Source organism: Rhododendron vialii, chromosome 7a (assembly GCF_030253575.1).
Source record: "Rhododendron vialii isolate Sample 1 chromosome 7a, ASM3025357v1".
In the NCBI taxonomy this organism is placed as follows: domain Eukaryota; kingdom Viridiplantae; phylum Streptophyta; class Magnoliopsida; order Ericales; family Ericaceae; genus Rhododendron; species Rhododendron vialii.
Window position 1 is genome coordinate 3,467,054 of NC_080563.1, and position 13,767 is coordinate 3,480,820.

The following is a 13,767-nucleotide window of genomic DNA, read 5'->3' on the forward strand; positions in this document are numbered from 1 at the left end:
TAAAGATGGTCTTGTAACTAATTACTCTTGAATTTTTTTTTGACTAAAATTGTAATTATCTAAACTTAAAGACTTGTTTGTAAATTAAAAAGGTGGGAAATTCTTTTGGGTAACATATATGATATGCGAGACTCTTTTATTGAAATATATTATTTAATTATGTTAAAAATCGAAATTATGTTAAAAATCGAGGGCGTGACACTATAAATGCGGTGAATACTTGAAGCCTTTGTCATTGTGTTGTTTATTACTAGGTAATTAGCTAATCCAGATATATATAGCAATCATATAGTTCGGTATTTATAGATTGATTGTGTGAGATTTTTGGTTGGTCCATTTGAAGAGAATTGGGTCTCTTGACCCCGTTCGTTTAAGAGTTTTGGATTTTTTATTTTAATCATTATCCTATTTTCTTTCAGTTATTACTCTTTTTTTTCCTCTCTATCTCTATCTCTCAAATCATTACCCCTAATATTACTTTATTTCCCTTTACACTCATTACCTAGAAATTTAAATCCAAAATTCCAAAACGAACAGGGTCGCATTTAATTAGGATATATTAATAATCCTTTGAAATTTATTGAGTTTCGATATCTAACATGTTTATCAATATGCTGTGGATGTATGTGGTAATTAAACATGCATTAACGAATTAAATTTTCCTTAGTGGTCATGGTACATGGATATTCTCTTTAAAGAAGTTTCCTTAATCATTGTGATTTTTTTTTTTTTTGCCAAAACCGATAACAGAGAATATTATTACGCATCAAAACATTAAGTGGAGCTCCGATCGCTTAATAAGGGATCAAGAATTCACGTAGGGACTCAGTCCAAAAACTATACCCCTCACCCACTAAACCCTTACAAGCCAAAACATGCGCTACATTGTTAGCAGAGAGCTTAGAGAAAGAAAAAATGCAATTATGAAAATTCTTTTCTAATGCCCTCACATCATTCAGAACAACGCACACATCTTGACTAACTTCAATTTGGTCATTGAGTATACTGATTATAGATTGAGAATCACTCTCCATCACAACTGATGTCAAGCCCAAATGAAGCCCCAATTGCATCCCCCGTCGCAATGCCATCGACTCCGCCACCGCAGGACTAGAACACCCCAATGATACTCCCATAGCAGCAGCCACAAAACAACCTGTATCACCCCTCACTATTATTCCATACCCTCCCTTGGATGACCCCACTTTCCATGATCCATCAACGTTAACCTTAATAGCATCCAGCCAAGAACGCTGCCATCTTTTCTGAACTTGACCGCATCCCCAACCCTTGCATTACCTCCGCCTTTCTCCCCGTTCCCAATCCGATTCGCCACCTGAAACTCTTGCAAACACCCCAAAGCCATTTTACTAATTACATCAGGCCGAAGCACTTTTTAATCAAACAATGCCCCATTTCAGCCCTTCCAAATATGCCACATTGTAACAGTAGCCAAAGACAAATTCCAAATTCTATTTTGAACATTTTGCCATTGCATACTCAACGCATCCCATTAGGCATAAAAAGAATTAAATTGTGCACTCCCAAAATTCACGGTAAGACTTGACATAGCCCATACCTGTCTTGCAAGCGAACACGTACAAAAAAGATGAATGATCGTTTCCTCTCCCTCCCCACAAACTGGACAACAAGAATCCACCAAAATCATTGTGATGTTGCTTAAGTTGATCTTAGTTACTCCCTCCGTCCCTTTTTTTGTGTCCAGTATTTCATTTTGGGCTGTCCCTTAATAAGTGTCCATTTTGTAAAGTTAGGGGAGTAAAAGTTGGTGTATTGTCTATTTTGTTCCTAAAAGTATATTTTATTTTGAAAAGTTAGTGAGTAAAAGTGTAATGATGATGGGTAAGTAGGGAAAGTGGAGGAAAAAGTTGATGTGAAAGGTGTAATGATGATGTCTTTTTAATAAGTTGGAGTTACGAAGCAGGACACTTAAAAGGGGACGGAGGGAGTAATATTTTTGAATTCAAAGTTCTCTTAATTGTTGTGTTATGCAAAGATAATGTAATCTTAACTGTAAGAATTCTTTTACTAAATTAAGGATAGAGTGGTTTTTTTTTTATTAGCAAAAATAAATTTCATTAACTCAATACAAGAATAGAAATGTTACTTGTACAGAAAATGGGGCACAGACAGTATGTACAGCGGGCGTTTGGGCCTGTCTCGGGCCCAACAAAGATAATCGGAGCCGCTCATTTTGTTCAATATATTTTTCTTAAGGTCTTCATGAAAAATCAGCTTCATCCGACTTCGATAAGGGCGTTTACAAAGCGTCCAAAATTGCTTTAGAAAATTTCTAAAGCGATTTTGGCTGCTTTGTAAATGCTTTTGTCGATGTCAGATGAAGCTGATTTTTTACAGGGACTTTACACAAAATATATTGAACAAAATGAGCGATTCCAATTATCTTTGTTAGACCTGAAACGGGCCCAAACACGCGTTGTACGCACTGTTTGTGCCCTATATGCTGTACCAGTATCAGCACTCATACACGAAATACAAAGATAATAGGAACTTGAGTACACCGGCTTGGCCACCCAATACCCTCTTCTCCAAACCACGCGAAGGAACTGATTTAGACCCAATAGGCTAAACCCAAATCAGAAGAAAAAACCCTAAAACATCTAAAGGTTGGTAAGGAACCAACCGAGCTCAAACAACCGGCCCAAAACCAATGGGCCAGCCCAAAACCTGAAACCAAAAAATAAATACAGTGTTGTGGATTGTCTTTAAACAAATTTCCTTATTCGTTATGATTTTTCTAGGTGGAGAGTAACATTAAATAAGAGGTTGTTTGATAACCTAAATTCAACACTTAAAATTGAATCAATTAAGTAATAAGTGATTCAGTATGTTTGATAACCACATTTTACATTGCTTAACAAATTAAGTGCTACTTAAAATGTAGGCTAAAAAGTTGAAAAAAATTAAGTAGTTTTGAGCTACTTAATTCTGGCTGAATTTTTGTGTATTTGCAATCAACCACCCTACCATCACCCCCACTCCATCACCACCACCTCCACCACTCCACCACCACCACCACCACTCTACCACCAATAACACTGCCACTCCACTATCACGTCGCCGCCTCCATTGCACAACCACTACCACTCCACCACTACTACCACCACTCCACCACCACCACCATTCCCACCACCACCATTACTCTACCACTCTAGCCCACCACCACACCGCCACCGCCACTACCACACCACCGCCGCCACCTCCACCACCACAATGCCACCATTGCACAACCACTACTCCACCGCCACCACTCACTGCCACCATTATAACCACCATCACTCCATCACCACCCCACCATTACACCACCACCGTCCCCACTCTCACCACTCCACTTCCACCACCACCACCACCCCCCTTGCTCCATCACCACCAACCCCCCACCACCTCCACCACCACAATCACCACTCCACCATTACCATAAGTACATTGTGATCATTAGTAATTTAAGACAGAATTGAAACTAAAATTAATTCATCATTTTTTTTAATTCAGTGCTTAATATATTTATCAAACAGCTTTTTAGCTTAAAAAATTCAACTTTCAGCTTTCAGTACTTAATTTTTCAGCTTTCACCTTTCAGTTTTCAGTTTTATCAAACATCCCTTAAGTCAAGAACTTCTTCTTCTTCTTCTTCTTTTTGGTAAAGAGAGATTTTATTACCAAAAAGAACCAAGATATAAAGGAAATAAGGGATGCCCAGCAAATTGTCCAGAAAAAACTGGAAACAAAATGAAAATTACAAAACACAGGAAACAATATATAAAAAAGAACTAGCCTAACTACTGCTAGCTACAAAATGTTCTTCAAGATGCTCCAAACTCTACATAAGACTCTACTAGCAGCAAATCCGTGCTATGCATGGGAATTGCAACTCATATAATATTAATTTCAATATATACTTTCAACAATTAAAAAAAGGAGATGCATGTGGGACTGATTCAAAAACTTTAGTCTTCTTAACTGTTGATCGATTAAACTGCAGATTTACGATTTTACCAAATTTGAATATTGTCTATGAACAACGGATTTACCATTTTGTAATGGAATGGGTCAAAACAACCCATTTTAATAGTTAAAGCAGTACTAGAACCTACCACCGGAATGCATGATGGCTGTAGTTTTTTCATTGTCATTTTTTTCCTAGTTTATCATCTGTCTTTCTCCTCCCATGTGGAAGTTTTTTCTTTCCCTTGTAGAGCTTTCACATCCCTTTGTGTGGGTGTGGCTGATTTTATTCGAGCTTATTCTCCGAATTAATCATAACTCGAGCTTTATACATTTGTGACTTGCGCGCTCTACTTTGTTTGCTATGTAACATGTGTCATTGGAGTCTACAATGTGCTCGTGCCTAGGTGATTAGTAGCTTTGGATCACTCCTGTATTTTGTGATAAGTCGGGCTTGGAATGAGATTTGCTATGTTCCATCCAGCCCAAATTATCAGGTCTGGATTTGGGTTGGCTTAAAAGAAGCCCAACAACAATGTCTTGTGGCCTTTGGGCTTTAAGTATCCTGTAAGAGTCCAACTGCAATAATATATCCATCATTCAATTGCTTAGGATAATTTTGTCCCACAAAGGCTTTGGAAATTCTTTCTCAAGATCTTCCAGAGAGAAGGATTGGATTTGTTAGAGTACAAAACAAGGGCAACCTCGACTACTCCTGAGGCTCTATATCACGTTTACTTGCGGGGAGCCCAATTAAAACCGGGCACAAAGCTACCTATGGATTGGCACCTCGACAACCTCTCTCTCTCTCTCTCACACAAACACACACACACACAAACACACACGAATACGAATACGAATTAGTGTAGAATTGTTGGGGAAGGAAGCAAGCCACCATTTTTTTCCAAATGGGGCAGCTGTATTTTATTCTTGAGATGATTACTACTTACTAATACAAACAGCCAGACCAAAAGTCCGTTACTGACAGATAACTACACAATTTCAGACCTTAAAATTAACAATAGACCGATAAGTCTGTCCAGGCTGATAGCCAGCGGGTATCACATTATTGGCCACAATGGTACTTCCCGACTCTCCGGTAAGCTTAATAGAGAAAGGAGGTTGTAGGGCAGACCCCGAATCCAGTCTCCAAACAACCCCCCAAGATTGTCGCATCGAAGTCCATTCGTCCGTATCTAAAGCTTGTTTGAGATCGACTCTGGAGAGTTCGCCGTCGCCGTCCTCGTACTCAACCGCGACCGCAAAGTAGTTTGGGTTGCAGCCGGCGTCCACGCGGAAGGTGACCGACACTCCGGGGTAGTTGCACTTCACTCTGCAAGACATGAATTAATCGAAGAATTAGTAACAAAAAAAAAAAGAATTAATCGAAGAATTATTAATAAATTATGAAGTGAAAAGAAGGGGTGATTGACTAAAATAATAGTCACATCTTATCGTTACAACAAAAATGAATAATGGTTGAAATAATACTTGCTATCACAATGATTTTAAAAATTGTTATTACTATGTTAAAATAATATTTATGGCCTAATTTTATAGGCTCGCTAGCTACCACTAAGTTTTTTCCATATTTTATTTCTGTCATACAGAAAATCTTTTTTTTTTTCGTCATCGTATATAGAAAATCTTTGATTCTCTATTTTTTGTTTTCATAAAGGAGGCCTCAAAATAGTCCAAAGCCAATTACTAAATGAGCCACAAGAAATATTACAAAATATGAGGGTCTAGATTAACGAAATATAAGGTCTATATTAAGAAAAATCAACTTTCAAACTTCCTATTATGTGCAAACTCTATTTTATATTATATTAATTAAGGTGTTATATCACGACAAAAAAAAAAAACCAACAAACCGAAAAAACATTATGTCAAGCAACTTTAACGAGCTACGATGCGTGCATATGACAAACATTGTTTATAATAATCTTTAGTATGTTACTTTGATTTATATATAAAGTCGACAAATAATAATATATAGCCCATCTTTTCATTATAGAAAAAGAAAGAAACAATCCCCCGAGTGACATCGTACAGGTCTACGAAGTATACCACCTATGGTATTGTACTTGTAAGATTCCAGCATTACGCAATTGATCGGCCTGACCCGACTTAGCCATGGCTCCAAACGAAGTGCCACTCATATCAAAATGAACCGCTTCATTCGCCAACTCTTCAGACGAGTCTGTGATCACTACGGTCACCGGATTTCCCGAGCATGCCGCATTTCCCGTGCATTTCACCTGAAAATAATTGAACAGTACTTAAAATAACAGCCACTTGGATGCGATTTCTAAAGTCGATTGATCATCAAAGTAAACGACTAATGTTACAAGAAAGTTCGTTTAGAATAGCGTGACAATGACATGTTGAAATTTAGAAGGCACAACAGTGGATACTACTTATTGAACTCAAAAAAATTCATAAACTAGAAGTCATGTCGTGTAGAGAATGTTAACATATTCGAAGAAAAAAATAATTAGAAAATTTTATTAATCACCTGATAACAAGCACCACAGCCTTTGCCTGATTTGAACAAAGAAGGGCCACCAGCTGACACTAGACTGGAGAACGGAGGTTCATCCACTGCATGACGATATCCACAGGCCGCACCTATATATATTCATGTGCATATATATATATATATATATATATATATATCATAGCATCATTAACCAATCAGCACGTATAGGTGTGTATAATGTGTTTAAGAACTTAAAATGCATTACCATCTGATCCGGCACCAGTGGGGCTGCCGTACCAAGTTGCACCGGCAAGAGACCAGCCAGAACTAGTATAAGATTGGAGCTTTGAGGCATTAAGGAGCTTGGGATTGAAGCAAGAACATGAGCTGATCATTAGCAGAGAAAACAGAGGTATGATATATGCAATATTGGAAGACAATGGGAAGCCTAAAACAAGAGCCATGGCCAAAAGTACCACTGCGCAAATGTTTTTGATGGTTTGGATAGATAAGTGATCACTCCTCGTAGGTATTTATGGAGGGAGATCAGAGCATGCTGCTAGTGTGCTTTTTTTCGCGCGGTTTCTGTTCATCAACTTTACCGGAGTCCATGCACATGTCCTTGCAAGTATAATTCATTATTTAATTAGGACAACACCAATGCGTGAATTAAGGGTATAGTACACAAGTTAATAGGTAGTATAATCTTCTTACTAAGATTTGGGCATCGGTGAAGATAGGATAGCCTAAAACATAAGGATACACATGTCCTTAATTGCAAGTATAATTCATTATTTAGTACTGTGATTTATCGCGCGTACGGTTTTTGTTCATCAAACTTTACTGGAGGTTGAGAAATCAAGTTTGTCAAGTTGGTTGTCTCATTTCTCTTCTCAATTGTGACCTGAGTTCGAGTCCCATAGGAAACATATTTGGGGTTCAGGGCTATGGATAACTTATCAACCCCCGTTGACTAACATCTTAACACCCCGCTAACCCCTGTTGATGTATACGTATGAAAAAAAAAAAAATCCCTTTACCGGAGGCCATGCACATGTCCTTAATTGCAAGTATAATTCATTATTTAGGACAACACCATGCGTGAATTAAGGGTACATTCCTTTCACCCAAAAAAAAATGGAATTTAAGAGTACCCAAGTTAATATATAGGTTGTATAATCTTCTTACTAAGATTTGAGCATCGGTGTAAGATAGCCTAAGATAAGAGAAAAATTTTAGTGTCAGGTGGGTATCACGTGGTGCCTGCTCGGTGCATCCGAGCCATCTATTTCGGTTTTAGATAGCTTAGATTTGGAGAGAGAAAAAGAAGAAAGAAAAAGAAGCGAGAGTGGTGAGGTGAGAGGAGAGATAGAGTTTTAATTTGGACCGTCCAACACTTTTTGGACGGCCCGAATGGACTGCTCGGACACAAATGGTACCCACCCGGTATCAAAAAAATTCTCCTAAAATAAGAATATAATGTCAGATATTGTCAGGCCTTGGACTAAAATTCATTTCTCGCGCGTGTGTATATATATATATATACCGTTACAATATCGATTGAGACATCTAATTCAAAATTAATGTAGAGTTTAGTAAAAAAAAAAAAGAGCTGTGCTACGTGCACAGCAGGCTGTGTGCACAGCGGCCGTTTTCTCCCGCCTCGGGTCGCACAAAGATGATCGGAGCCGCTCATTTTGTTCAAAATATGTTGTTTAAGGTCTCTGTAAAAAATGAGCTTCATTTGATATCGTTAGAGGCGTTAACAAAACACCCAAAATCACTTCAGAATTTAGGCCCTCCGATCATCTTTGTGCGACCCGAGGCAGGAGAAAACGGGATCTGTGCACAGCTGCTGTGCACAGCATGCTGTGCACGTAGCTTTTCTGGAAAAAAAAACTGGCGAAACACATACTCCATGTTGATAGTCTCCAATAAAAAGAAGTGCAATTTTCGAATAAATTCTAATGTCATCTTAAGCTCTAACATTAGTTTTCACTCGTTCTGAAACACATTCAATCATGAACCAGTCATGATGTCATACAACACTCGACTCAACCGTAAATTACAGCTTGGGTTCTCCATAATTTACAAAAGAAAGCTTAGGTTCATCACGAGTTTAGGCTCTCCATTCCACTCGGACTCGAGGTCCGGTAGTGCGCTACCTGTAGTGCACCATGTAATACACACCTGGATCGTCTATTTTCGCAATCGATAGTTCAAGTTTGCTGAAACACTCTTACTGGTAAGAATTAATAAAGATATTTAAATTACAAATTGTGAAAACGAATAGTCCAAATGTGCACTGCAAGGTATCACACTACATGACCCCCGGCCCTCCCCCTTCCATTCCAATACTCAACCAGGAATGTGGAGATATTGTGTTCTATTATTTATTTATTTTTTTGGAAACGCCTAGTTTCGGTTGATGTAGTTGCAGGTACAAAAAAATTCAACCCAGGTCCCGCCGTCCCGGTATCGAAGACCCCACCAAATTGCCCAATGTTTCCGTCCGTGAAGTTAAAACAACCGACTTTTCAGGTAGATGCCAAATTGTGGCCACATAATTCCAGATTAGCGGTTGCCGTTGAAAACGACACATCTCTTGTCCGTTAACCCAGCCGTTGATGGAGGTTATTGGCCGTTGAATATCTGGTTATGATCAGGGGTGGAAATTGTCCTGTCATGTCATCTCGTATTTTTATCAGAACTCTTTTAATTCTAATCCGCCCTGTTTAGTTTTCTTGTTATCGTGTCGTGTCAATTCATGTTTTGTGTCTGAAATAACCGACATTAACCCGTTAAATTCGTGTCTGGTTCGTGTTGTGCTATCGTGTCTTTTCATAAATTTTCACCCCGCGTAATGTCGTGTTTCTCTCCTATCATTTTGTGTTCGTGTAAGAAATCTCTCAATCATAATTCAACCTATTAAACTTTTTGTGTAATCATATCGGGTTATATTCGTGTTTCGTGTCCGAAATAATTAACTCATAACACTAATTTTGTGTCGTGTTCTCGTGTCAAAAATTTACACCCTAGTTTTGATGGTGCCCCACAGTTATAGATTAACGTAAGAAAATGTAAGTGTCGCACTCAAATGATAAACACGAGGGGGGCCGTTATATCTGGCGAGGATTTTGGATTACGTCCGAGCGACGTTTCCGTAATTTCGTGGGGACAAATTTTTCCACGGCGGTGACGGTGCATGAATGCGATCGAATGGTTTTCTTTATTTGCCCTGTGTTTACCACCGTTGGATACGTTTCATTACTCAACAGTGATCGACTATCAGCCGTTGAATACTTTCTTTTGTTACTAGTCTATACTATACAATGCCCATGGATTTACGTATAAGCAATTATCACGTGGTTCGATTGTTTTAGAAAATAAATTTATTTATCGGTCTTTCTATTGTCAACCCAGTTGGTTGACAATAAGCACACAAGAGAATAAGAAAAACACATATTTCTATATTTTTTTTACACTTTTTAATATACATTCACATTTTTTATTATCAGCCCAGTGGGCTGATTTTAGATTTTTTCTTTATTTATTTAGGGGTTTTTTAAGTCAATTGGGGATAACTGATAATAAAAGTCCACATGCAGTCAAAAAAGAGAAAAAGCTCCAACGTGGTTATCACTTTCAATGATAATTGGAGGGAAAAGAGAGCAAGAAAGTTCTCTCTCTCTCTCTCTCTCTCTCTCTCTCTCTCTCAAACAGAACTATACCAAGTCCTCTTTCTTGTAGGAGTATCTTTCAAATTTTTCCATCTTTTCTCTTCCTTTTCCCAATTTTCAAACAATCCCGGAAAGTAGCTAGCATTCTCCTTACCGTCCAAGTGGAAGGTTGCTAAAGTTGGCAATATTTTTTAAAAAAAGTGCTCACAGTGACATAACTAAACTTAACAACCTCTTAGCAACTTATCAAATTTTGGCTCTTGAATAATCAAAACTAACAACTTTTTGTCAATAACCAAAACCTTCTCTCTCTTTCTCTCTCTCAACAACGTTTCTAAGAAAAACATTTTTAAAATAAGTTTTTTTTTTCAACAATAGTTAAACTATTTTTTTAAAACTGTCTTTGTTTTTTCAAAAACTGTTATTTAAAAAAAATGTCTTTTTTTCAAAAACTATATTTTTTTAAACTTTTTCTGAAAAGTGTTTTTTCAAAATAAAAGTTTTCCAAAAATCATTTTCTATTTCTAATAACCTATTTTTATTAGTTTGAAAACTATTTTTAAAAAAAATATTATATAATGTGACAATTTTTAGATTTTTACTAGTTGAAAAGGTGATGTGACAAGTTTTGATTATTCATTAATGTTGATAATGCCACTGTAGACATCTACATTGCTAACCTTAACAACCCCTTAAATAAATAATCAAAAGGTGATGTGACAATTTTTTATTATTCAATTTGGATTAGTTCACTGTGGATGCTCTTAGTACCTAGCATTTACATGATAACTACATCAATAGCAGGATCATCCCATAATCATATTTTCCGCAACTGTATCCATGCTCATATCAGTCTTAAGAATAGAGGCCCAACATTTTTTGGGTCACAGGCCTATTACCAAAAGAATAGCTTATTGGGCATATTTGAAACGGCCGAATATGTGTTTTGATAATTAATATCCGTCAAGGATATTTTTAGCATTAACAAATATTCTTAACTTATTCTTAACGGATATTAATTATCAAAACATGTCCTGAGCCATTATTTTCCCAAGATTAATTCTTTGCAGGACCCTATAAGTTGATGGTTTCCTTTGGAAATAAAGTTGGGCCGACCCTGTCAAAGTTCTCATGAATTATATCTTATTATTCCGAACCCAACCCATATATGTTGGATTGGGCTTGGTAGACAGTATCACTCCTTTTCCTTTCTTCTTCCGTTTTTTTTCTTGGGACTCAATTATACCCCTTTTGTCCCTTCTTGATCCATGATCAAACATTGCTTCAGGCCCCGTTAATTTCTGCGCGTTCAATTATCAAGAAAGTTATAGAATTCGTAACTTTTTTTCACTGGAAAACACTTTCCTGCAAAATAGGTTTAGCTAAAATGAAGTCATTTTAGTTTTCCTGTAAAATTTCTTGTCAAAAGAATACAAATAATAAAATAAATTTCATGCAATATTCCAACAATTAAACGGAGGCTTAAGGATATTCTCTTATTTATTTGTTTGTTTGGTTGTTTTATATATATGGTGGAGAAGGGAGGGGGGAAGGCGAGAAATGGATACTAATTAAAAGTCACTTGTTTGAGATAATTTTATTTTAGGGGCAAAATTATTGTGAGTACGAATGATTAATTAATAAGTTGGTGCAATTAATAGTAGGGGGACAGCCTTAGCTGTATGTGAAGAATAAAGTAGTAGCAATTAGGCCTTCGGAAGTGTACTTAGTCCATCCATCAATAAAGTAGTAATTAGGCCTTCGGAAGTGTACTTATCCATCCATCAATAAATTAAGTAGGAGTAGTTGGTTTAAGGTACTAGATAACAACATCCAACAATAACACCATACGCTGCCCTACTAATTTTAACATTCTGATAGTCACACCGTGTGGCCCAAATGCTACAATAACATTTCCTTCTTTCAACTCTATATCATGGTCCTCACTACCTTTGAAGTACATTTTTTTCTTCTTTTCTTTCCTCGTAGGAAAGCTGACATGCCCGAACGTGTTTGATCCCCTCTGTCGGTCATATTGCATTATCGAGCAACTCAAAAAAAGCCGAGATGGGGGACGAGGATTTGAGAGAGGGAGAGAGAGAGTCCCGCGCCTATCTTTTTCTTTGGAATTGATGTTACAGTAATTAGATGAATTCCGCATTATTATTTTTTTGTTTGATCTGATAGTTGAATTTTCACATTTCACTTTCATGAAAACTCCATTGATGTGTCCATATCAACATCATCAGATAACTAAGGGCCCGTCCTCTTCTAACAAGGATTTTCAAATTATAAGAACGAGGAATGCTGAAAAGCTTCGTAGAATCTAGCTCATCATTAATCTTTTGATTTGGGTCGCAGAGAGTTTCGTGAATCCTTAAATCCTATGTGTATGGCCTAACTTTCAACAGATCGGAAAAGAAATTAAGTAAAATACACGTAAAATGGTTTGAACACCCTCTACCATTAAAAAAGGAAAATGGGCTGCAGCTCATCATGTGAATCAACATTTGTCTCATTGATTCTACAACATATGCCTATTTTAACGAAGATACGCGTAGAGACAGAGATATTATGCTAGGAACTTAGCATAAATCACTTTTGTTAGACAAAATAATGCCAAACTAACTGATCAATGTCTACCAACGAACAATTAGTACGCTAATCATTTGTTTCTTTTTTGCACCTCCTCAAATCTGTCTCCTTGAGGTTAGAAAGACGTAATTAGTGTTTTTAGATCATTAACATACCTTGTGTTTTGGTGATTTTAGTTAATTATGTTGTTGGTAATTGTCCTACATTAGTTAGTTATCACCTTGAAAACTTGTATATGAGCATGGACGGCATCTCTTTTCATTGTCAATTGATTTTGATTTGGTTGTTTTAACGTGCTATTAGAGCAGAAAATAGATCTTGTATTCAAACCTCACGGCTGCCTACCTCACGATTAAAATGTACATGTGTTTGTCAGCTCATAGATGAGGATAGCTTGGCTATCCGCGAAGGGGCGTCTTCAGAATATAAATATAAATATAATAGCTTATGTTTTTAAATGAGTTGGTGGTAATGAACAGTATAATATGTAGGCTTTTTTTTATTTGTCTGTGTCATAGTTGCACTTTGTTTCGTTGTGATCCGTACGCTTAATTTGAATTCTTTATTGACTTCTTCACGTGCGAGTCGGGGATTGCACGTGCATGTGAGTGTTTGATATCTCCCCTCTGCGGGTCATATTGCATTATCGTGCAACTCAAAAAAAAGCGTAGATAGGGGACGAGGATTAGAGAGAGAGAGAAAAACCTGTGTCTATTTTTTCTTAATTTGGAATTGATGTTACAGGAATTATTAGTTGAATTCCACATTTTTTGTTTGATCTGATAGTCGAATAACTTGTATTTCCACATTTCAATTTTATGAAAACTCCATTGATGTGTCCATATCAACATCATCAGATAACTAAGGGCCCCTCCTCTTCGAACAACGATCGACTTTCAATTTATAAAGACAAGGAATGCTGAAAAGCTTCGTAGAATCTAGCTCATCATTAATCTTTTGATTCGGATCGCGAGAGCTTCATGAATTCCTTAAATCCTATGTGTATGGCCTAACTTTCAAACG

General features: G+C 37.1%; 2 protein-coding genes across 2 annotated transcripts; both read right to left on the reverse strand.

Moving 5' to 3' along the window:
- Nucleotides 1-794: 794 nt before the first annotated feature.
- On the reverse strand, nucleotides 795-1,366 carry LOC131331973 (uncharacterized). The gene is made up of 2 exons (XM_058365954.1): nucleotides 1,300-1,366; nucleotides 795-1,204 (listed from the first exon to the last, which is right to left on the reverse strand). The coding sequence occupies exons 1-2, from the start codon at nucleotides 1,364-1,366 to the stop codon at nucleotides 795-797; spliced, it is 477 nt and encodes a 158-aa protein (XP_058221937.1).
- A 3,492-nt stretch (nucleotides 1,367-4,858) lies between these two features.
- Nucleotides 4,859-6,973, reverse strand: LOC131331756 (putative expansin-B2). The gene is made up of 4 exons (XM_058365657.1): nucleotides 6,735-6,973; nucleotides 6,506-6,618; nucleotides 6,061-6,248; nucleotides 4,859-5,320 (listed from the first exon to the last, which is right to left on the reverse strand). Exons 1-4 carry the CDS (start codon nucleotides 6,931-6,933, stop codon nucleotides 4,990-4,992), a joined length of 831 nt encoding a protein of 276 aa, XP_058221640.1. The 5' UTR covers nucleotides 6,934-6,973; the 3' UTR covers nucleotides 4,859-4,989.
- Between the last annotated feature and the right edge of the window lie 6,794 nt (nucleotides 6,974-13,767).

Coding starts and splice junctions, on each gene's coding strand:
- LOC131331973 (XM_058365954.1), bottom strand. CDS start 1,366: ATGGCTTTGGGGTGTTTGCAAGAGTTTCAGGTGGCGAATCGGATTGGG. Junction 1,205..1,299: donor GAACGGGGAGAAAGGCGGAG/GTAATGCAAGGG, acceptor GATCATGGAAAG/TGGGGTCATCCAAGGGAGGG.
- LOC131331756 (XM_058365657.1), bottom strand. CDS start 6,933: ATGGCTCTTGTTTTAGGCTTCCCATTGTCTTCCAATATTGCATATATC. Junction 6,619..6,734: donor CACTGGTGCCGGATCAGATG/GTAATGCATTTT, acceptor GAATATATATAG/GTGCGGCCTGTGGATATCGT. Junction 6,249..6,505: donor GCTGTGGTGCTTGTTATCAG/GTGATTAATAAA, acceptor AATTATTTTCAG/GTGAAATGCACGGGAAATGC.